General features: G+C 36.8%; 1 protein-coding gene across 2 annotated transcripts; it reads left to right on the top strand.

Moving 5' to 3' along the window:
- The first annotated feature begins 4519 nt into the window (after window positions 1-4519).
- On the top strand, window positions 4520-21163 carry LOC114296827 (zinc finger C3H1 domain protein). 2 transcript variants are annotated; one of them, XM_028241175.2, is made up of 11 exons: window positions 4520-4842; window positions 5585-5678; window positions 6800-7717; window positions 7820-7944; window positions 10289-10492; window positions 10588-11548; window positions 13263-13781; window positions 13871-14184; window positions 17220-17303; window positions 17405-17530; window positions 19048-21163. In XM_028241175.2, the coding sequence occupies exons 1-11, from the start codon at window positions 4711-4713 to the stop codon at window positions 20815-20817; spliced, it is 5247 nt and encodes a 1748-aa protein (XP_028096976.2). In that variant the 5' UTR covers window positions 4520-4710; the 3' UTR covers window positions 20818-21163. The 2 variants fall into 2 exon arrangements, with proteins under 2 accessions (XP_028096976.2, XP_028096972.2); XM_028241171.2 differs by having other exon boundaries at window positions 4553-4842; window positions 6800-7729.
- Window positions 21164-24878: the final 3715 nt, after the last annotated feature.

The raw sequence follows: 24878 nt of genomic DNA, 5'->3' as shown, positions 1-24878 counted from the left end.
TGCTCGGCACATTTTAGAGCGAGCATGGGGCCTTCGACCAACTTATGTTATTTGACCCACATCGGAGTGGGCACTAGGTAACCGACAAACCTCTGTTGCTTGGCCCATGTGTTGGGTGTCCGACTAACTTCTATTACTCAGCTCAAGCATTTGATGTCTGACCAAATTTTGTTACGTGGCCCAAGTGTTGGGTATCTGACCAACTTTTGTTACTCGACCTGCTTCGAAGTGGGTATTCCAAGTCCAACCAATCTTCATTGCTTGGTGCACTTCAGAGTGGGCGTTGGGCATCCAACCAACCTCTGTTGCTCTGTCCAAGCATTAGGCGTTTAACTAACTTTTATTGCTCGGCCCATTTCGAAGTGGGCACTAGGCGTCTAACCAATCTATGTTGCTCGGCCTAGGCGTTGGGCGTCCAACCAACTTTTGTTGCTTGCCCAGGCGTTGGACGTCTAACCAACTTTTGTTGCTTGGCCCAAATGCTGGGCGTCTGACCAACTTCTATTGGTCGGCCCAAACGTTAGGCGTCTGACTAACTTCTGTTGCTTGGCTTACTTCGAAGTGGGCATTCAAAGTCTAACCAACTTTCATTTCTTGGTGCATTTCAAAGTGGGCGTTGGGTGTCCAACTAACCTCTGTTGCTCTGTCCAAGCATTGGGCATTCGACTAACTTTTGTTGCTTGGCCCACTTTGGAGTGGACGCTAGGCGTCTAACCAACATTTGTTGCTCGGCTTAAGCATTGGGCGCCTGACTAACTTCTGCTGCTCAGCCCAAGTGTTGGGCATCTAACCAACTTCTGTTGCTCGGCCTACTTCGAAGTAGGCGTTGAGAGTCCAACCAACCTCCATTCCTTGGTTCACTTCAGAGTGGGCTTTGGGTGTCTAACCAACCTCTATTGCTCTGCCCAAGCATTGGGTATTCGACCAACTTCTGTTGTTCATCCTTTTTCGTAGCTGTTCCGCTTTGTAACACCTTCGCTAGGCCAAGCTTCTTCTTTTGTAATGAAACTTTAAGTTAATGAAGTATTTTCAAAATTTGCCAAGTGTTGGACTTGTAACTTGCACTTTCAATTTCTTTATGTTTATGTTGTTTGCCCTCAAACCGAGCATCAAAGATGTGGCCTTACATCATTGGTTGTTCGGCCAGACTTCAACTTATGCCTTTAAAAGTCGAGTTGCTCTTCCGGTCAAGCAATAATAAGGGAACCTAGCAAGATTGTCCGTTTTGCCTTAACTAAACCCCGGCCGAGCAGAAGATTCTTGGCAATAAGGGTTGTCTGCTTGGACAAATTAGGATCCGTGCTCTCCGGCCAAACAGAGGCTCTGAGGTGATCGGTCAAGCTAGGCATTGTGCCTTAGAAAAATTTAAGAAAGAAAACTTTCCATAACTCCGACCAAGCAGAGGCTCTGAGGTTGAGTGAGGCATTTGATTAGTCAGACCAAGCTTCATGCCTTAGTAAAATTTTGAGGAAAGAAATTTTTATGCCCTTTATCTGAGTAAAGGCTCTAAAATCGAACAGGGCGTCTGATCAGTCAGACCAGGTTTTGTGCATTCGAAAAATTTTGAGGAAAGAATTTTCTATGCCCCCGGCTGAGCAGAAGCTTTGGGGGCGAACTAGGCGTCTGATTGGTTAGACCAGGTTTCATGCCTTAGAAAAAATTTGAGGAAAGAACTTTGTATGCCCCTAGTTGAGCAAAAGCTTCGAGGCCAAGCGGATCGTCTGTTCGCACAAACTAGGCTTTGTGCCTTAGAAAATTTTGGGCAAGTTTTACTTATCGGAGAATGTAGCTGGGCTCTTTGTAAAGCGCAAGTCATTATCATGGACTATGCTTTCAAGTAACGATACTTGACACAACTTCCACCAAGCTATACCACTTGGCGCCCTACTCTGACCAAAAGGCCGAGCTTTAGGACTGGGGTGTAGGTTAAGACCCGTAACCCATTTTTGCTCAATTGTCAAGTGAAATATGTACAACACATGAAAAAAAAACTCATTGGAGAGTGTAACTTGACTCTTTGTTTAGTACAAGTTGTTACCATGGACCATGCTTTCAAGTAACGATACTTGGTACCCCATTCGCGACCAAAGGGCTAGGGCATGGGTTAAGATCCCCGTTATCCGTTATAAAGGATGAATTTCGATGGACTGTACTTCGAGGGAGTTTCCACAGCTTCAATCTTAAGGCAGAGCGGGGAAAGGACTAGTCGGTCCAGAGCACGATGCTCCATCTAACGAATAGACCAATCTATATGCTCTTTTTCCCTGTCTAGCCACTACTTAACCACTTTGTTCGACTGTCAGTCGTACCCCTTGTTATTGCTCAACCATGTCCTCAAGTCATGCGATTACTCGGTACGGAGAATGAGAGACTACCGAGTGATGACTGACGGCCTTTTGCTTCTTGCGAGAGTCTTCTCAAAGATTTTTCGTTCTGGGATAGTTTGTACTGCTACTGGCCCTTTCGCTGCGTACTGATATCGGCCGACTACGCTCTCCACGAATAGGATTGCGGTTGGACCGTTCTTTTTATAGAAGCGAAAGTGGAGTGCGCCTCATTCGCTGTGATGACCCTTCTCCAGACTTCCTTGGCTTCGTTTGAGGCATCATTTGTTTTCTCAATTGAGCACAAAGCTCCTCAATCTCCAGACTCATCAAGTTGATGATACAATCACGGTGGTTCTTCTCAATAAACAAACGTTAAGATGATTCAAAGACGGTGATGTGACGTTGCTTCACTGTATCAAGGGTTGGACTATCGTAGTCCATCAGGTCATCATACCCAGTAAGGAGTGCTAGACCTTTTACTTGGTTCTCTTCGTTCTTGGAGTCTTCTTTCCAATCCTAAGTGGCGAGGTACCTTCAATTCTCATCGTCGGAGTTCATCACGAAGTAATCAGAGAATGTTTCCCACAAACGACGCCAATTATGCGGGGTGATTTCTGTACTATGAAGAAGGATTGAACTTCGTAAAAGAACAGTGTGCTCCAAGAATTGAAGATCTGCACAGAGTAACAAATAGTAAAGCTATCCGACCGGGGTTTGGTTAGAAACCTCTCCGATGGTAAAGTCAGGAACTTCGGGAGAGGAATAAGAGAGAATACAAAGTATATATGTTAAGTGTGTGGATTTCGAATCTTTTGAGGGTGAATAGTGTTCACCTTTTATGGAAGAAGGTTGCTTGTCCTCCAAGACCTCATATTTTCGCCATTTGTCCCATTTGTCTTGTTCGTGGTCATCTCCTATTGGAGGAGGACGACCACTCTGCCTGACACTCGGGTGTAGGTCTATCTTGTTTGTTTCATTAGAGATCGTCTCTTATTGAAGGAGGATGACCACTCCGTCTGACACTTAGGTGCAGGTCCGTCCTGTGTGCATCTTGTCCCTCTCCGCCTTCATGTCTCCACATTCTGTTCAAACAGAGGGAGATGAGCAGAGTTGTTTGTTTCTTACAAGCTCCAAGAAAGATATTCGGTAAATTGGCCTTCTCTAAGTTGGCCCACTTTGAAGTGGTTACCTGTCCAACCAGGAGGTCCAACATGTTGCTCAGCCCACTTCGGAGTGGTTGCTTGCCCAACCAGGAGGCCCAATATGTTGTTCGACCCATTTTGGAGTGGTTGTCTAACATGTTGCTCGGTCCGTTTTGGAGTGGGCCTGGCACTAGGCTACTACCTTGATTGCCTTGCTTTTGAGCAAATGTTTGGTCATTAGGCCGAGCCTTTAGCTCCCCTATTAGTGGAGATCCAGCGTTGGGCCGAACACCAAGACTTCGTTAATTTTATCCCACTTCAAATATATACTTGACACTATCCTATTATATTGTATTGTATCATTCTTATTTTTTAGATAGATCAAATTTTCTGAGGCTACGTTAAAATTTGTCAAGTTACAATTTCGATGTAAATAAAAAATAAGAAAAGTACATTTCAGTGATTAATTTAAAAAATAATATAGGTTTGATGAAAATTTTATAAGTTTATTTTTTAATGTTTTCAAGTTTTTTTAACTAATATAAAAGCATTTATATTAAATGATATTTTTCCTAAAATGGTACATTATGGTCCGGTGACATTAAGGTCTGTTTGTTTGGTTCTTTGCGTAAGAACATTGGATTAATAATTTTAGATTTACTTATAGAGGACACGAGTGAAAAAATTAATTATCTCTTTAGACTAGTAATCCCTCTATTAGTAGGGTTATCAATTTCGTAGTGCGGTTGAGATTAAAAATTAAGTGAAAGATTAGTGAATTTTTAAATAATTTTTTAACAAAATTTATATTTTTTAAAACCAAAAAAAATTATGATATTACAAATTTAAAAATATTAATTATATATATTAATACTATTTATATATTACTAATCTGTACAAATAAATACTCTTTATCTTATATCTATGAATAATGTTAGAGATATTAAATTTTTTACCAAATAAATAATAAAATGTCTCACATAAAAATAGAGTCTATAATTTTATAAATCCCACACCTATATAAGACATTTAATTATTTATTTAATAAACAATTTAAGACTGACAACATTTTTCTATACCTATAATCTAATATCGCCATACTAATCTCTTCCGTCAATCCCATCCTATTTTTAATTTCCTCCATCTTAGATAGCGAAACAAACGTGGCCCAAGGTATTTTTGATTACATCCCTATATTCCTCTGAATCTATGAGGCACCGTTCATTAGAGAGAGAGAGAATATGGAGGAGAGCGATGAGCTGAGGACGAGAGTCGTGTCGTCTGTTGCGGCCACAGCAAACCCTAACACTCAGGTCTTGAACAATTCTTCCAAAACCAGAGAAGAAGGCGAGCTCTCTTCGTCTGACGACGATGTAATTCCTTTCCAAAACCTTAATTCATCCACCATTTTTGCTCAATTCTATTCATTTTTCGATTCTCTTCCTTCATGCTTTACTTCCAATCCACGCCCTCACTCGATAAGATTGATCATACATACACCTCTCTAGACAATCTTGTAGATTTACCTCTGCTATTTCATTTTAAAGGGTTGTGGTGTTTATGTATTTAATTGCATTTCAATCCATTTCTATGTATAGAACAGTTTATGTTACTGATTTGTGTTTTTGGTTATCATTTTGGGTTTAATCAGTTCTTTTTTACTTGGTAATAGTCTTCTATGTTTTAGTCCTATATGTTTATTGTTCATTTCGATCTTTTGTAGTGTTCACGCAGATTCGAATGCTCTTGTACTCCATTCAATTTAGATTGATGTTTTAATATAATATTGCATTTGAAGCTATTTCAATGTATAGAATAGTTCATGTTAGTGATTTTCATGGCTACTGATGCAGTTTTTTTTGGTTTTTGTTTTTGTTAATGTTTAGTTGTTCTTACTTGGTAATACTCTTCTCGGTTTAGTCCTCAATGTAGCTTGTTTATTTTTGATCTTATGTGGTTCATGCAGATCTGAGTTTACTTGTACTCCGTTCAATTTAAATTGCTGTAATAATATAGACACTTGTTGGGTTGGGATACTTTTCACTTTCCATTTTTATTGCTTAAACGGTTAATGAAAGCGGTTCACTATCCTAAATGAGTGATTCTATCCCACAGGAACTTCCCGCTGCTTCGGCTTCTCAGTTCAATGATACCACTGCTGCTCGAGAGGAGCCTGTTCGAGTTGGTTCTTTAAACAAAATTGTTGAAGGTGCGAAAGACGGGCAGCTACTGTTAGCAGTTATGCTTGTATAGTTTATTTTACTAGTTTTATTATTTTTGTTTGAATTTGTGTTGGATCCTTCTATGTTGAGTGTTCTTCCATTTGTCATTTGCTCAGAACTGTGCCACAACACATTGACGGTTGATTTTTGTCTCAACGTTGCTTTAACCAAATTGGGATAATGATTTAACTTATAAAAGTCATTAATGCATAAATACATTTTTTAGATACTGGAGTAAAAATCATGATTTTATGTTTTACCAATTAAAGTTTTACATTTGTACATATATGCATATATACATTTAGTCATCTACATATTCTTCTTTACATAAAAATGCATATTAATCAAGGTTATTGAAATCAGGATACTAGGTAAATCATTGGGAGGGACTTATGGATTGGATTGTAGAATCGAATCAAGGATCATAAGTTTCTACTTTCAATGCAAAATAAAATGAAAAGTTATCGATAATGATAATGTATTTTACACAATTTTGAAATCATTAAAGAAAAATAATAAATTTGATGTAATGCATCTTTTATGTTAAACATAAATTAGATGAGACATTTGGAGAAGGAGTTTATAGTCAAATTTTTTACATAGACATGAACATATACATACATGTATAAGAAATAAATAATAAGAAATTTTTTTGGTAGGATTAGGATTGTAGTAGAATCGGGATCATAGTGCGATTCTACCTGATTTATAACTGGTATCATAGTCACTTTAAGATCCTAGTCAATACGGATCGTAAGATCCTATGATCCGGATTGGGATTATGATAACCATGATATTAATGCACTCTATGATCCGGATTGGGATTATGATAACCATGATATTAATGCACTCTCTGATTTTTCTATTTGTGCTGGTTCTGCAATCTAGGTGCATAGTTTCTGTTGATAAGAATGGACTTGGTGAGATTTGCTACTATAGTATACCACTTTCTCCCTAATTTATATTCCCATTCTCATTTCATTTAATATATTTGTTGCTATTTTTCTAACTCTTTAGCAATGGTTTGTTTATGTAGTTGTACAGCAATCGAGCTGTTAATCTAAGCTGTCACTTAACTTATCTTGGATGGTTTCTACCTACTTTGCAGGAAGGTGTGTTTCTACTAATAATCCTAAAAGCTTTGTCAATATACCTTCCAGAACTTCTGCACAGCTGAATTATCAAAAGAGCACTGAGAAGAATCGAGCTCCATTTGTGCCATTTGTGATAAGCTTTTCAGATGATGACAGTGGCAGTGACTCAGAAGAGTTCAGACATCCGAAAGCCTCAGAAACTAAAGGCAATGCACAAGGCATGGATGGGAATCGAAGACCACATGCTTCTGCAGTGCCAGAATCTCAAATACTACAACAAACTACAAGAAATGAATCCAGAGTGATGCCAAGGAAAGTGTCTTTGAGCCGTACCTTTGTCTCATCAATGACCAAAATCAATGGTCCAAATACCAGAAATGGACAGTCACTGGTCGAACAAAGAGCTCGTTTTAGAATTTCTAATACTCTCAATAAAAAATTAGCTGACCGGGAACATGGAGGTAACCAAAATATGCATTTGAACAGTAGTAAACTTCAAGATCTTCGCCAGAAAATTGCAATTAGGGAAAAGGAATTAAAGCTTAAGTCTGCCCAGCAAAATAAGGAAACAGTTTCCGGTACATCTAAGGATCATAACCTCATGGAATCAGACATTGATGCCGTTAGGGATTGCAGAGCAACTTCTGCTGATTTTGTACTGTTTGAAACGAAACAACCAGACAAGAAGCGCCCAAAACTCAATGAATCACATCAAAATCAGCTAGTTTCAGATGTCCAGCAACAAATGCGTCCTGCACAGTCAGTGCTCCCATCAGAAAGGTCTATGCTGAAGAATGGTGGTGAGCAGATCATTAATGAACATAGCCATCGAGACAGAGAGACGCCTCTAGGCACAATGCACACAGGAGCTGCTCAACAGAAAAAGAAAGATGATACTCGGGGCCCTCTTTCTTCTGGAAATCAATCTACTGGTGTGAAATACGGTGAAGATGCTTCCTATTTCTGCTTATGCTACCCGATATTTTTTACCTGACTCTGAGATGCCTTTACCATTTGGGTGCTTACTTGTGCAGGTGCTGACATAATCGTTAATGATAGTCAATGTGACAGGCATTCTAAGTTGGTGGATTCGTCTATTTCATTAGAGCAGACCAAAAAGGTGGCAAATGACAGTGCTAAAACTTTTCCGAAGAAATCAGTAAGTTGCAAAATCATCCACTTAGCTTACTTGATGTTTCTTATGTGCAATACATTTCTCTGAAAATTGGTTGGATAAATCCTTGAGGACTTAGAACCGTGTCCAATGCTCGTTTAGACATTTTTGAAAATTTTGCCTTAATTTCCCTAGAAAGGGTGTTATTGCATGGGTCGCCTGCACTTTTGGCCAGAAATTTATCCTTCAGTTATTATCTTCGCTGTTATTTTTTATTTCTATGGTTTTTCTTCATGGCATACTTCTATATATATACACGTGTTTTATGCAATAAATGCACAGATGCAAACAACATAGGGCTATGCTCCATGTATAGATTCCGGGGATTGCCCTTGTAAAAATACAGAACTCGTGTCTCTGTCTAAACATCCTAGCTTTTATTAAAATTGCTAACCAACCCCCTCACCCCCAAAAAAAAAATATATATATATATTTTTTTCCATCTTAGACTCTTATAGGAACTTGTTTCCCATTTATAATACTCTTGAAAAAGTTTGCTTTCTTTCAACTGAAGAGAAGTTATTTGGAGTATGTGGACATATGCTCCGATAAGTACCCCATATCCTCCATTTGGATTGTAATCATATAGACTCCTCCTTCCCATGGGTCTCCTCCTGCTTTCTTTTGAGCCTATCACTTGATCGAAGCAGGTTAGTGTGTGGATCTATTACTTTTAACATGCTAAGTTTCATACTTTCTCGGATCTAAGTTTAGACATGAACCTGTAGCTGAATTGATGCGGATCTAATCTTTATTGTTAGTTTCATGGAATTCCATTTTTTGGATTAATTTACACGTTCCCCCCCCCCCCCCCCCCTTGCGGGGGCCGTTTTAGTCATTCTCAATACCTTTTTGTGAGGATTAAGTTGTAGATTTGGGGATTTTCGTGGATTCAATTTTGTGAGGGTTAGTGTGTGGATCTATTGCTTTTATCATGCTAGGTTTCATACTGTCTCAGATCTAAGTTAAAACATCAACTTGTAGTTGGAAATGATGCCAATCTAATCTTTATTGTTAGTTTCATGGAATTCCATTTTTGGGTGATTTTTGTCCTTGTTTTAGTCATTTACAAGACTACCATTTCATGAGGATTGAGTTGTAGATTTGGGGATTACTCTGGATTCAATTTCGTGAGGGTTAAGTTGTTGAGGGTGATTGTGGGACTCAATTAAATTTGATAAAAAATGTAATCTTGTTTTTTAATCTTCTACATGTTGTACTTATTGTTATAATTTGGGTTATGAATATCCTTCTTGGTTTTCTTACTTCTTCCAATTGATAAAAAAGTGACTTGTGTTATATGGAGTCTTCTATTCCCCCAAAGTACCTGTGTCCACCTGACAAGAGTAAAGGTATGAGATATGTATCCAACACTTGTACTCAGTTTAGACACTTGGATCCTCTAATTTTTTACAATGTTTGAATAAGAAGAAACTCCACATTTGCTACTAAAGAAACATTTATGATCTCTCACATAGATGAGAGATAGAAAGTTCATCTTTTTCCTAAAACCTATTTAATTTCAAGTACAATTCTATATGATTTATAATATCTTATCTAAGAGTACTCTACAATAATATGTAGTATATGTAAGTGTCCATGATGCGTTCTGTACTCGTACCTAACTTTTTTGGATACATATTCCAATGTCTTAAAATTTAGGTTTAAGAAGGTATGACGCTTGGACATGGACCCCCACGAGCACCCAACGCTCATACCCGAGTCCATGAAACATAGAATGTGACTATTTATTAATCATGTTTTCTATCTCCTGAGCTAGAAATTAAATAAGAGACTGCTTTTCTTTTTTTTGTTCTAATAGCAACTTTGGTTCATTTCTCATTTTGGAGACTAGAGAACTCTACATGAAAGCAAATGAATCTCAGTTTTGAATTTTCCTATTTCATACAAAATTGGTGGTGGCGAAGGTATATATAGTTGTATAATATTTACTGTATGCCTGCAACCAAAAAAAAAAAAAAAAAAAGAAAAAGAAAAAGAAAAAGAAAAAGAAAAAGAAAAAGAAAAATACCATTTAAAAATTTCTCATTTGTGGGTTGTTTGCTATTCTTAGTCTCTGCTTATGAGAATGAGCTCTCATGCTCTATGCTTGCCACACAATGAGTGTTGTAGAATTGTTTACTAACTTGATGGAGGTGTTATATTTCCTAGTTTTGAAATTGATCAGCTTAGGGCTCTCTACAACACTATATACACTTAAATCTGTGCCAAAATTAATGTCACTTTGGATATACTTGCAATCAATTTGTTTCAGTTTTTCAACGTTTTACAATACTCATGTTTTTCTACTCTGATCCTTCCTTTATAGAGCACTGTGGAGTCAAAGCATGGTAGTGAGCTTAATTGTTATCGTACAAGAATCTCAAACAAAGCAACCTGTGGACATAATCTAACTGTGGGCAGCGAGCTTCATGAAGTTAGATCTGGTGAGGATGCATGTAAGCCTACATCAAACAATACAAATCAGGCATGTCCTGTCCATGTTCCAGATGGCAACTTAGAGACCTCTGATGTATGTTATAAACCATCTTTAATGGAGTATTTGTTGAATTACTGAATTGTTCATGAGAATTAGTTCTGATTGTGATTGACTTATTTTTATTTAAGGTATCCCTCAACAATGCAAGCCTCTGCAATTGTTTGGGTACATTAAGTATAACACAAGATAACATGGATTTGCGGTCGATACTTGACATTGAGGAATTGCAAGACAAGGAGTTGGAGGAGGCACAAGAGCACCGGCGTACGTGTGAAATTGAAGAACGAAATGCTCTTAAAGCTTATCGTAATGCCCAAAGGGCTTTGATTGAGGCTAATGGTAGATGCTCTTATCTCTATCAAAAAAGGGAACTCTACTCAGCCCACTTACAATCTCTAATGATGGAGAATTCAAGTTCGTTCTGGTCCTCTAGACTGCATAATTGTACTGGAGCTGGGCTGAATTTCTCAAATAACATTTCAGAAGATAATATGCATCAATTGCCTACATCTATCCATGAGATGCAAGATGAATTTAATGCTTATAATCAACAAGGTCATCATTCAAACATCCAAACTGCCAATGGTGCTCTTCAAATTGTGTCAGATCAGCATGCTGATGGGCACGATTTGGCCTCTGATCCGTGCAGTGAGCCTGATGCTAGTACATCAGAGGCTCGTAAAGACGACAAGGTGGCAGATGGAATCTGCTCTCCATCCAGTGATTTAAATGTTTCGGCAGATGAAGATGAAGAGACATTTTCATTTGACCATAAATCTGTTTACTCTGGTCTCGATTGTCAGACAAAAGAAGAAAATTATGGAGAAAGGGCAAAGGGCATAGCTGATGAGCGAAAAAGAAAGTTTCCTTTTGATAACTCTCAAGATTCTTTACTTCTTGAAGCAACCTTAAGGTCTCAACTGTTTGCTAGGCTAGGAACAAAAGCATTGCCAAAGAATAGTGGTCCAACTCACAACATGGAACCTGCTGTTGTAACTGGGGCTGGACATGGTGGTGCTGCAGGGCAAGCAGAGACGAGTGTTGGGAATGAATCATCCTCTGTGGTAGCGAAAAACCAACATTCTGGAGGTAGCTTTCTTTGAGCAAGTCCTTTGGTATATAGAGCCTAACTGCCTAAGTAGCAATGCCAGATATTAGAATTATATACATAGTATTTTATATATAGAATCATATATTGTTCACTCATGATCCTTTCACTTCCCCAATTCTGTTCTTCTTGCATTGTAGAAATCTTCTTTGCTACTTGCATCAAGATAATTTGGTATTTAGTGTAGTTTACTCTTCGCATTACCTGACTGAAAGAGATGATGAAGGTGTGAATGCAAAATTATTGCTTCAAAGTGTGCTGGATTTTGGATTCAACAAACTTTGTAACACTCATTTTTTAATAACCTCTTATCTATTTTGGGTAATTCCGTAACTAATTTATGCGATTAAGTTCTCAATGCTATACATCGGAGGGAAGCTAGTGATGGATCTGACATTTATGTTTTTAGTTGCATCAGGGTCTCTATGATAATTTTTTCTCCCTTTTTTTCTTTTTATGTTTTTCCTCATGCTTGTGTTTGAACTTCTTAATGCATTTGTTCTTTTTTTTTTTTTTTCCCCGAGAGGGATTGTCTAGTCAATTGATCTATGGTCCTGCTGTGATGTTTTATAATTTGAATGACCGGTATATAAACTTTATCTACATGGTGAAATGCTGTACATATCAAGGCTTTATTACATGAGAGCCTTACTTATTTCTCAAAAGTGATTCCACAAAAGTTAATGTAGTTATGTTATGCATTAAGGAACTAGCTTCATTGAACTAAATACTGCATCGTTGAATTCTCGTCATTTGTCAAATACTCCTATAAGTTAGGCTTGATTTGATGTCTAGTCAATTGATCTATGGTCCTGCTGTCATGTTTTATAATTTGAATGGCTGGTTTATATATCTACATGGTGAAATGCTGGTGTAATCAGCTGTTAAGTTAACTAACACTTTAATGTGATCCTCCTAATGTCCTATTTGGTGTTTTGTTTATTCTAGTATGGTGACCTGTACAGTGTACCCATTTTGTGATGATAATTACAACTTTTAATAGTTATTAAAATGTCCTCACTTGATTATTTGATGCTCAACAAACCATTAGGCCCCGTTTGTTTTGGGTTATAGCAAGGGGATTAGGATTACTAGTACCTTGGGATTAGTATATGGGGTGTTTGTTTTGAGAGATAGCCTTGGGACTATTAATACCTTGGGACTAACTAATACCTTGGTATTACTAATACCTTGTTTGTTTTGAGAGATAGGGAGGGTATTACTAATACCTTGGTATTACTAATACCCTTGGGGAGGGGATTCATAGTGAGGAGGTAGAGATGGTATTAGAAAAATAGTGAGGGGATTAGAAATTTTTTTATTTTTTTTATTTTTTATATATTGGAAATTTTTTTTAAAATATAATTTTTAATTTTTTATATTTTTTTATTTGTTTTATTATTTTATATAAAAATAATTTAACAATTCCTCCCTACTAATCCCCTCACTATCAATCCCCTCACTACTAATCCCCTCACTATCAATCCCCTCACTAACAATCCCCTCATTATTAATCCCTTCACTATCAATCCCCTCCATTCTATCTCTGAAAACAAACGACCCTCACTAACAATCCCCTCACTATTAATCCCCTCACTATCAATCCCATCCATTCCATCTCTGGAAACAAACGGGGCCTTATTGTCTTTTCCTTTATTGTTTCATTGTATGATTAATTTTGTTGAGAATATTTAGGTACTGATGAGGCAGAAAAGGGTATATCTGAGCTTCCTGTTCAGATCGATGAGGGCCATGTTGCGAACTTTTCTTCTAATTATGCATCTCCTACTGCTGATCCTTTGGATAGCCGTTTTTTCACAGAAGATAACCAATCATCAAGATCTGTTATCTTTTCATCTCCCATTCGAAGGAGTACATTTGGTCACCTGAAGGTTACAGAGCCAGTCAGTTTAGTTGGATTACAGAGTAGAAGTAAACCAATTCACAGTTATGATATTTGCAATGAAGAGGGCAATAGTGTTAGCTCTACTGAAATCCAGCCAAGCATTTTGAGTTCAAACTCAATGGATGAGACTTTGATGGATATATGTTCTAGGAAAGTTGGCTGTTACACCTGTAATCTTGCAATCGATCCATTTTGGCCACTTTGCATGTTTGAACTCCGGGGAAAATGCAATGATGATGAGTGTTCAAGGCAACATGTTAAAGATTACTCTCGCCAAAATATGAACCTTGAGAATTGTGATAGTGCCGGTATGAAACACTTGTATAAAATCTGTACGAAATTTGGAAACCTGAATTCCTCTGTTTTAAAGTAACTTTGAAGTTATTTTCTTCTGCAGATTGTCAGGTTGGATCATCAACCCACAAAGGAAATGCAGCAAATATTTCCAAGGGTCTTGATTTGGCACCACCAACATATCTAGTTTGCTTAGATGTGCTGAAATCTGATTTGCATCCTTATGGATCTATTCTTTCACAAGGTGTTGGACAGTGTTGGCAAAGGTGTTTCAGCACTTCCTTGGTTCTTTCAGGTTTGCTTCATTCAGATTCACCTACAGACAAACCATTCTTGCACGGCACTGAAGCTCGTATTGAGGTCAATGGGAGTTGGAATAGTCAATCACTATATTTTCAAAGTAGAAATGGCACAATGGTTTGTTGAAGAACTCTTTTCTTCTCTCTCTCTCCGTTGCTAATTTCTGGAGACAATTACTAAAAATTCCTCAAATACTTTGTAACTACAACTCAACCTATAGTTAATTTTGTAAATCTCGTTTTTTTTTTTTTTTTTTTTTTTTTTTTTTTTTTTTTTTGGTTGTCTTCATACCACACTACTCGACATTGCCTTAAGCTCAATAGCCTGGTGTTGGCTAGATGCTTTGTTACATGGTCTCTTGTAAAGGAGTCTATTCAACTACCAAGCAAGTGTTTCTGGTAGTTTGTGGCAACAACTACGAGAAACATGTGCCTGGTGAATGTCCAACTAGATTTGTATGTAGAACACATCTTAAAAAAAGGGTGTTTCTGGTAGTTTAAGACTTTAAGTTTACAGTTATACATAGAATAGAAGTTTGTCACTATTCACTTTTATGATGTTGTTACATCAAAATGTGTGAAGTATCAATTATTTACGTTCTATGTTACTTAAAAATGCAATTTTACCCTAGAACTAAAAGAAGAATCTAAGAAATATGAAAGCGTAAGGGAGGCTAAAGGGGTGTTTTCTGTGTCTTCTTTTTATCGGGCGCAGTTGGGGGCCGGGGATATTTCATTCCCTTGGCGAGGGGTTTGGGTTTCTAGGGTGCCATCTAAAGTGGCTTTTTTTGTTTGGTTGGCTGTACATGGTTGGATTTTGACCTTAGATAATTTGATGTGGCGTGGACATGTTTTGGTTAATTGGTGTTGTTTGTGTTGTCATGATGTGGAGTCTTATGTCAAATCTTCTTCTTCTTCATTGTGCAGTGACATTTCAATTATGGGGGTTGTTTTTTGGTGTATTTAATTTGGTTTGGGTGCAACAGGGGACGGTGAAGGAGGTGTTGGCTAGTTGGAGAGGGAGTAGGGTTGGGAAGAGATGTTGAAGGCTTGGCTGTTGGCTCCTTTATGTTTAATTTGGTTGGTGTGGTTGGAGCGGAAGCGTCAGATGTTCGAGAGTTTAGCAGCTTTGGTTCCTTGTTTGAAAAACAAGTTGTTGATTGTTTTACATAGATGGGTGTCAGGAACTGTGGATCTGGATGTATTTGCTTTTTGGATTTCACTGAGTCTTTATTTCTTCATTGATTGTAGTTATTGGGTTCTTTGCATCATCTTGATGCTTTTTTAATAATATTGTTCTTATTTGTCAAAAAAAAAAAAAAAAGAGAAAAGAAAAAGAAATATGAATGTGTTAGCCGTGTTTAGTGTCCTTGTAATTGGGGATTGGATGAATCTAATACGTGAATTCAATTTTGCAGCCAACACAACATAGGCTAGATGAATAGTCATTCTCCATTCAGCTTCGTATACAATATTGGCTTCAGTTTTATTCTTTGCAATTTTTCCATCTATTGAGGCCCTGATCCATGTTCTCTATCATCTCCTGGGCAATCATGTCTCATATCCCATGTCCATAAAATTCTGGAGTGTTGTGTTTATATATGTATTTTTTATGTTGCTCAATATGCTTGAGGAATTAATTCATCCTGGGGATTTTGAAAGTTTTTGTATCTTTTTCCATAGGCTTTCAAATGGTGCAGCTAGCGTGCAAGTAGCTTGCAAATGTAGTTACAATCTCGTTCTTACAAATATTTAAATTTAAATTTGTGAAAAAATCTCGAGGGGTTTCCTTGAATTCCTAATATGATAGCCATGGCAATTCAAATTTGAATTCAAGTCTCTTCCAAAGTTCTTCTTGTCCTTTGAGGTGCATAGGGTTGAATGGGATGAAGTATTTGTGTTCCCTCTTTAAGTAGATATTGATACCAAAAATACTCTTTGCTAGCTTGCCAACCTACTTCATGTCCCTTTTTACTATTCATGCTTTGGTGGCTGCTGATAGATTGGAGAAGCTTCAATAGAACTTATTGGAATACATTGTAGCCCAATCATGGAAGGAGGTTCGGGCGTTCACTATTTTAAATTGTTCAAAAAAGTTTGTTGTGGAAATGGTCGTGGCGATATGCATTACAAGAAGGTGGTTTATGGTGCACTATAAATGATTGCAAATTTGAAATGGAAATTGGTGGTTGGACCTCTAAGGATGTTAAGGGATCTTATGGAGTTGGATTTGGATGAGATCAAGAAAGGATTGGCAGATCAGATAGCTGAGCTTTGGCATGGGTGATGTTCTCAGAGTAAAATTTTGGCAAGATGTGTGTTGTGGGGATTGCCTTCTTATCGAGACCTTTCCAAATCTTTAATGCATTGCTATGACTAAGAATGTGTTTGTTTTAGATTATTTAAGGACTGTGAGTCTAGATTCTGGTATAGTGATTGGGGGTTGGAGGTAGTGTATGAATTCTTTGAACTCATGTATGGGATGGAGATCAATTGAGAAGGCAGGATGTGATGGAGTGGAAAGAAGGTACCAGAAGATTTTCATTTTGGTCATTCCATTACTTTTGGGTGGTAGGGATAGTTAACATTTAGGGAAGAGCATTTGGAAAACAGGGAAGAGCATATGGAAGTTGAGGGTGCACCGTGAACAGTGTTAAGAAGTGTGAATGGTGTGGGTACATATGTGCTTGGCGTGATGTGTGTGGAGGGAATGAAGTTAGGCACTTTTGAGGATACTTAGATTTAATAGGTTAAAGCTGATGTTGCTGCAACATTTTCATTTTGTGTTCAATGTTAAGTTTTGTTAATCTTTTTTTTGTTTTGTAGATTTTTTTGTAGGTCAACATAATATTGTTTTTAGCTTTTTACCCCGAATTGTGTATGCCTAGTGTACAGAGGTTAAGCCCCTTTTGGCATATTTAGTGGATTTTTTAATCCATCCTAAAATTGTTATTTTTTCATCCATGAAATAGAAATGATACCATTTTCTTTAGGTATCTCTGGTTAGATGCATTTTTATATTTCTCTTATTCTGATGTGTCTTTCTGTCCTGTCTCATTTTTTGTATCAATCATTTAATGTGTAACTGTGTTACTGTCTTTTATTGGCTACCAATTTGTTTTAACTTTCTTTACCTGCATGGTTTTTACTTAGAGTCAACTTGATCAGCGGTTTACTGATAATGACCAAACGCTGGAAATGGCTCTTCTTAATCTCAAGAGAAAGGGTAGGATAGAGGTAATTTTATCATTTTGCACACAGGATAACAATCTGTAATATCATAATTATTTCAATTTTTTTAATTTTTATATTATGTTTTTGTATTCTGACATATGCAGGCTCTTAAAGTGCTTGCTCGAGCTCTAGAAGCCAATCCATCATCTGCCGTTCTCTGGGTGGTTTATTTACATATTTTCTATAGCAGCGAGAAGTCAATTGGGAAGGATGACCTGTTTCGTTTTGGGGTATGTTGCTATATGTCTTATTCTTCTTTATAATGAAAATGGAGTTTCTATGAGTGTGGAGACTCTTATTAGTCTGTTTTCAGTCTCATTTAGAACTTGAGCACCATTTGGAGACCCCTAGCTGCATTATGGTTGGCCCTGATATCAAAATCTGTTGATGGGCATTGAGTTCTCTGCACTAGTTGAAACTCCCAATTCTCATTGCAACAGTTTTGTTTGAGACTAATTATGTTTGGCATGTGTACACTAATGGACTTTTGAAGATTAGGAGTCTTAGTGCTTTGTTTCTTTGGTGGTTGAAATTTTTTTCACTGTATATTTATGCATGTGTGTGTATATATGTTTTGTAATTTTAAAAGGGAGGGGTCGCATAAGAATACTATGAAGCATGGGGAAGTTGGTTATGAGTGTTGTTATTGAGTTGTGGACGTGAGTATTTGTGACCTCATAGGCAAGTGAGTTTACAAAGGATAAACACAGTGTTGATGTTGTTTCTTTCTCTGAAGAGATTAACTATAAAATGTTTGACATCAATGATCACCATCCAATACAAAGAGGTTGTGAGCCTTGTATCACTTTCACAATTTTTGCCTCAATATAACTTTTCATAATCTATCAAAATTGCTATGATGCACCAAACCAACTACTGACAGTGTAAGAATGCTGATATGGGTATTTCGGAATTATCTCTTTTGTGTGTTTCAGATTCTGCCATATGCAATTTTTACTTGTTTTTTGTTGTATGGAATGTTTACTGCCTGAAATCAGCGACAAAGTTGGCGGTCCTTTGAGGTTTATTTGGTATGAAATGTGCAAGCAGAATATGAACTGTTGATAATATGGTCCCTGTAGTGAACCATTGGATTCTGCATCTCAGGGTGAAAATGAGCCAAATTATTGGTTTATATGTGCCTGGATTCTTGAACTTATATTTGGCTGGGTTGACTTGAAATTTAATCAAATCCAACTTTCCTGAAATGAGACAGCTCAAGCTCCTTTCAGATTGGGCTCCTTTGTTTCTATGTAGGCTGCTGTACATATCAAGGCTTTATTACATGAGAGTCTTACTTATTTCTCAAAAGTGATTCCACAAAAGTTAATGTAGTTATGCATTAAGGCATATTTACCAGCTTCATTGAACTAAATACTGCGTTGTTGAATTCTCGTCATTTGTCAAATACTCCTATAAGTTAGGCTTGATTTGATTTCTTGGAGCGATGGACATGCTCCAAGGACAGTTATTTCTCAAAAAAAAAAAGGAAAAAGGGAGGCTCCAAGGACAGCCTATTCATTGAAAAGTCTTTGAGGAGGCTCTTAAATTGCATCTTAGAGTTCATACATGACAAAAACAAGCAGAGCACCATACCACTTGCATTGGGAGACCATCTTGCCATCATTGTTTACGTTCTCAATGTTCAAGCAATCAGAGCACTCATTTAGTCTAGATTACAGTCTTTGTTTTTTCTTTGAGAATTGAAAAGTGAATTATCTGTAAACACTTTTATTTTGTTCTCCAGGTTGAACTCAATGAAGGATCTTATGAACTTTGGCTTATGTACATTAATAGTCGGATACAACTTGAGGATCGTTTGGTTGCATATAATACTGCACTCTTGACTCTCTTCCGCCATGCATCTGCCACTGGCAGTGATGCAGTGCATGCAAGCGCATGTATCTTGGACCTTTTTTTGCAGTTGGTTAATTGTTTGTGCATTTCTGGTAATGTTGGCAAGGCCATTGAGAAAATCTATGGACTTTTTCCCTCTACAAAGGATTCTGATGAGCCACATTCTCTGTTGCTTTCCGATATCCTTCCATGCTTAACCCTTTATGACAAATGTATCTTCTGGCTCTGCTGTGTGTACTACATAGTCTACAAAAAACTGCCTGATGCTATAGTGCAGCAGTTTGAATGTGAGAAAGAACTTTCTGAGATAGAGTGGCCTTCTACGCATTTAACAGTTGATGAGAAGCAGCAAGCAGTTACATTGATGGAAATGGCAGTAGATTCTCTAGCTTTGTATATAGATAGTGGATCTCTTGAAAGTGAAAGTACTCTTGAGGCAGCACACATGTTTGCTCTCAACCACATTAAGTGTATAGCAGTGCTTGAAGGCTTAGAATGTAGTAAGAACTTGTTGGATAAATACACCAAACTGTACCCTTCATGCTTAGAACTTGTTTTAATGTCAGCACGGATGGCGGAGGATGATTTTGGGGATTTGGGTTTTGTAGGATTTGAAGAGGCTCTTAACAACTGGCCGGAAGACGTCCCAGCAGTTCAGTGTATCTGGAACCAATATGCTGAATTTGCCCTCCAGAATGGTAGATTTGATTTTGTGAAAGAATTAATGAATCGATGGTTTCATTCGGTTTGGCAAGTACAGTATTCTCGATATGAAGTAGATTTGATGGATGGAGAGAACTCCCTTGGCTCACTAGATTTAGCTTCAACGTCGAATCCTGATGCTTGGTTTTGTAATTCTAGTGAGATAGATATTGTGTTTGGATTGCTTAATCTCTCTCTCCACAAATTATTGCAGAATGATCTCGTTGAAGCTCGCATTGCCATTGACAGGGCATTGAAAGTTGCTACTGAGGATTACAAGCATTGTGTAAAAGAGCATGCCATGTTTTTGCTTGCGAATGGTTCACAATTTAAGGAAAATACTCCTGTTGGAATACTGAATATCCTGAGAGGTTATCTGGTCGACGCCCGGGCTTTCTCCACCCATCAACCATTGTCCAGAAAGTTCATTCAGAGCATCAAGAAGCCAATAGTTCAACAAGTAGTTAGCAATATATGGAGTCCAGTGTCATCTGATTTCTCTCTGGTGAACTTGGTTCTTGAGGTATGGCATGGCCCGTCTCTCTTACCCCAAACATTTAGCAAGCTAAACGATCTGGTGGATTTGGTTGAAGCTGTTATGGGGATTATCCCATCGAATTATCAGCTAGCAATGTCTGTCTGCAAGCTGTTGAGCAAACGCTCTGACCCTGTTGATGTGACCTCTGCGAGTGTTTCGTTTTGGGCAAGCTCGCTCTTAGTCAATGCACTCTTTCAGGCAGTTCCGGTAGCAGCTGAATATGTATGGGTAGAAGCTGCTGATGTTTTGCAGAATCTGACAGATATTCAGTCCATCTCTGAGAGTTTCCATAAGAGAGCTTTATCTGTATATCCATTCTCCATAAAGCTGTGGGAATCCTATCTCAAGTTATCTCGGACTACAAGAAATACAAGTTCTGTAATTGAAGCAGCAAGAGAAAGGGGAATCAAACTCGATTGACATTGAAGGTAGATGAGGAATATAGGTTGCATTTGCATCAGCTGAAGAAATTTTTGGGGCCACTTTCTAGGCTGAAGCTTAATCTGTAGGTGGTACCAAATTGAATTGTAAGTCTTTGCAAATTTTGAATTTTGTGTTTGCAGGTTCATGAATGGATGTTGGTTTCATTGTAGGAACCTTGAAAAGGCATACTGAGTAGGAGGATAATTGATAGGTTTTCTAGCTGTCACCAATTCTGTGAGATTTGGTAAAGAAGTTTACAGGATTCTGTTCTTCTTCTTAGATAGACTTTACCACTTGTGTATATTTTGAGAAAAGAGTTGAAGAATTCTTTTTGGTTCTCTCATTTTTATGTTACTGTACGCCAGTGTGATTCATGCCTAGTATTAAGCATTTTCATAACCAAAGTCAAATCCTATTACATTAACACAGATATGCATGAGATGCTCTGTTATCAAAATCCGTGTCCTCCATTCTCAAAACTCACTCAACCACACGATTGTGACTTGAGAATCTTATGAATGCCAAAAAAGCAAAAATATCAGTAATATATTACTTGTGGGGAGTTTGTCCTTAGTGGTGATTAGGAAGAGTAATGTATCCATCTGATGAAGACTAATCTGTGTTGTGTGGCTTACTTCGGAATCTAGAGTAGGACATTATCATTTTCATTTTTATTCACTCTTCTAGTTATTCAATTAATATGGATAACTATATGAAGTTATTAGTTGGAATCAAAGTTATTTATTTATTCATTTTGACTCTTAATGTGTTACATATAAATTACAAGTGTTTCTTTTTTTTTTTCTTTTTTTTTTTTTTTATGTTGTTATAATGAATAAATTAATTACATCAAAAGTTTCTTTTAATTTATTTATTTTAATAATACAATGTTGATTTGTAGGCATCAAAATCTCATATTTCACTATGGTATGTGTTTTGTATCAATCCATTAATAAAACACCAAATTTATCCAATATTTAATACTTTTGGAAACATGCCTTTCAGTAATTTTTTGACTTTTTGGTTAAAATATGATGTAAAAAAAATTAATATATTTGGGATGACTTTTTGACTTTTTGATGTGCAAAAAGTAAAGAGAATCTTTGACTTTTTGGTATAAATTATTGATTTTTTGATTTTTTTAATGACTTTTGAATTTTTTAGTTAAAAAATAATATTGCCAAACGAAGCCTAGTATAGTATTATTGTAATTAATTTGTTGTGGTTCGCTCCCATGACCTATTTGTGGCTACTAAAAATGGTTCACATATCCTTGAATATTACAAATAATTCTTGGCATTTTTTTTTAGAATGTGAAAAACTAAAAATAAAATAAAATTTATTGGAAGATGTACACTCTTAAAAAAGGTATATATTATATGCACTTTATCATAATTTTCATAACATTTATACCATATCATTCCTAACATATAATTATAGTGATTATGACTATCACTTTACAAGTAATACACTATAAATTCGCCTATAATTTTTACCACAAATAACATAACAACACAATTTGACAACATTTCTTATAGTGTATCTTCTTAGTACACATCATAGATTTTTCTAATGTTATTATATACACATTAAAAAAAAAAATACTATATGCATTAATCGGTATATCAATTAGTTTACTAACGGATGACGTGACATAATTTTAGAGATTTTGAGTCTTTTTAATTTGTATAATGGGTGGAGTTAATTTTAAAATGACAATGTCATAACTATATCGGTATACTAATTAGTATACCAATTGATATATGTAGAACCACTATAAAAAAAAAATGCATTTTATGTACTGTTTTAGGTATAATTGAATATAACTTTAGTCATAATTAAAATTACAATAAAGGTTGAGACCCCCTTTGGGGGTCACCCCCTTCACCCCTTTGCATTTGATTGGCTAACTTTTTTTTTTTTTTTTTGATCTCCCAATCCCCAACCCCCACGTGTGTGTGGGGGGTGGTGGGGGTGGGACTTTTGAGGGGGATGAATCATTGTTGTTAAAATTATAATTGTAATCAATACATCACCAAATATCACTTAAATTTGATACATGATTGGCCGTAATTCGAAACCAAACACCACAACAGTTGTAACTAATACGAATGTTTATCATAATTTATTTATAATATGCAGAATGTAACCCAAAAAGTGATCAGGTAAATGAGTCTATTGAAATGATAATATAATATATTTTTTTGTATTTTTAATTAATCTAATTCACAGATGAAAAAAAATCATCAAATCTTAGCAAAAAATGAAAAAAAGGAGAAATTACAAAATAAATTATAGAATTTCACCTTTATAACAAAATAGATTTTAAATTTTATTAATTTAAACTATAGTATTTGAATTTATTTTCAATTTAAACCATTAATTTATTTCTTTTAAGTAAAATCGACCGAAAAAAAATAGGATTATAATCTTTAAATTCAATATAAGTGTACATAAAATATTCAAAATATCATTTTTTGTTGGTTTAATGATTAAAATATAATTTTTATGCTATTTTTATTTAACAAAAATAGAGAATTTATTTAGATTAAAAATAAATCAAAAATTTAAAATTTCAATTGATAAAATTAAGATGGGAAAATTGGTCTAGGGTCACTCTCCCACTTTTCGTAATGGAAGAGATCCACAAAATTATTTTTTGATATCTAAGATCCCTAAACATATATCAGAGAAATTTTAGTCCTTTATACTATCTTCATCATCTGACCCACCGCTACTCCAACAACTCGACTCTGAGTCCTCCTCGTCTTCCAACACTTCCCAAAGCTTTACCCAGTGGAGATTCCCACTCCCAAACTCACCCATCTCACACCACTATCACCCACCACCACCACCACTGCCGGAATCTGACCCATCACCACCCCAAACCCACAACCACCGCCTCCAGAACTCTTCCACCTCGCCGAGCTCCAACTCACTTCAAACTCCGATTCTGATCGACTCAATGGAACACTCCTCATCGGCAGCTCCTCTTTCCCTTACTTCATGCTCGTCGCCGTAGAAGCCGGTAGTCTCCTAGGAGGCCTCGTTCTCCTCTTCTCCTTCGCTCTCATCGCAATCGCATTAGGGGTGAGCAGCGGATATACCGTTCCGCCAAAACCGACCGAACCGAACCGATCCGCCGCATTTTGGACGGATGCGTGATGACGAGCGGACGGTTGCGGATTGATTTTCTCCAACCCGCCAATTTGGCGGACGGATAGCGGATTTGAGGTTCTTTTGGCCGTAACCGAACCGCCAAACCGCGAACACCCTTAGTAATTTATAAGACTTTGTGTTTTCAATTTGTTAAAATATTTTGTTTGTGTTTTCAATTGAAAAATAATTCAAATATTCAGTTGAAAAAAAGTTTTCAACTTGAATATATTTTGTGAATTGAAAAAAATAAACGTATTATTTATCTATATTTCTTGGTTTTTAAATCTAACTCTAAAAGTAATAAATAGAAAATATGATATATGATGGTTGCCTTTTGTTTTCAAATATATATATAAAATGTAATAATACAGCGACATACAATCTATACTATTGCTCTGTTCATGGTTTTGGTGGTTTGAATTGTTTTTATATTTAAGAATCACAGATTGTAATACTTTATGTGGATGAGGCATGCTGTGATTGTAATATGTGGATGAGGCATGCAGCGATTGTGATATTCTAAAGTTTCAAACTTTCTTTCTTTGGATGAGGCATGCAGTAATTGTAATACTTTTTTAAGTCATTGACTGTAATATTTTCTTTTTTTTTTTTTTTTTTTTGAAGTGCACAGGTTGAAATATGTTGAAAATTTATAAAATTTCAAACCGCTAAACCGATTCGCATCCATCCGTCAACCCGCCAATCCGCTCAATCTGCATCTGTCGAATTGGCGGACGGATGCGGATTGATTTTCTCTAATCCGTCAATCTGGCCGACGGATGGCGGATTGGAAGTTCCGTGGCCGTAACCGACCCGTGCCCACCCTTAAATCGCATACATCTTCGTCTCCGAAGCCCTCGCGATCCAGGCGCTCATCTTCATCTCCTACGCCGGACTCA

Source organism: Camellia sinensis, chromosome 1, assembly GCF_055761805.1.
Source record: "Camellia sinensis isolate YWXY chromosome 1, ASM5576180v1, whole genome shotgun sequence".
Classification (NCBI taxonomy): domain Eukaryota; kingdom Viridiplantae; phylum Streptophyta; class Magnoliopsida; order Ericales; family Theaceae; genus Camellia; species Camellia sinensis.
This window is presented reverse-complemented; position numbering and strand designations above follow the sequence as displayed.

Bases quoted from the DNA above. Each gene is read 5' to 3' on its own strand.
- LOC114296827 (XM_028241171.2), top strand. From the start codon at position 4,711: ATGGAGGAGAGCGATGAGCTGAGGACGAGAGTCGTGTCGTCTGTTGCG. The intron at 4,843-5,584 runs GTAATTCCTTTC...TCTATCCCACAG, and splicing joins TCTCTTCGTCTGACGACGAT to GAACTTCCCGCTGCTTCGGC. The intron at 5,679-6,799 runs GTGCGAAAGACG...CCTACTTTGCAG, and splicing joins TTTAAACAAAATTGTTGAAG to GAAGGTGTGTTTCTACTAAT.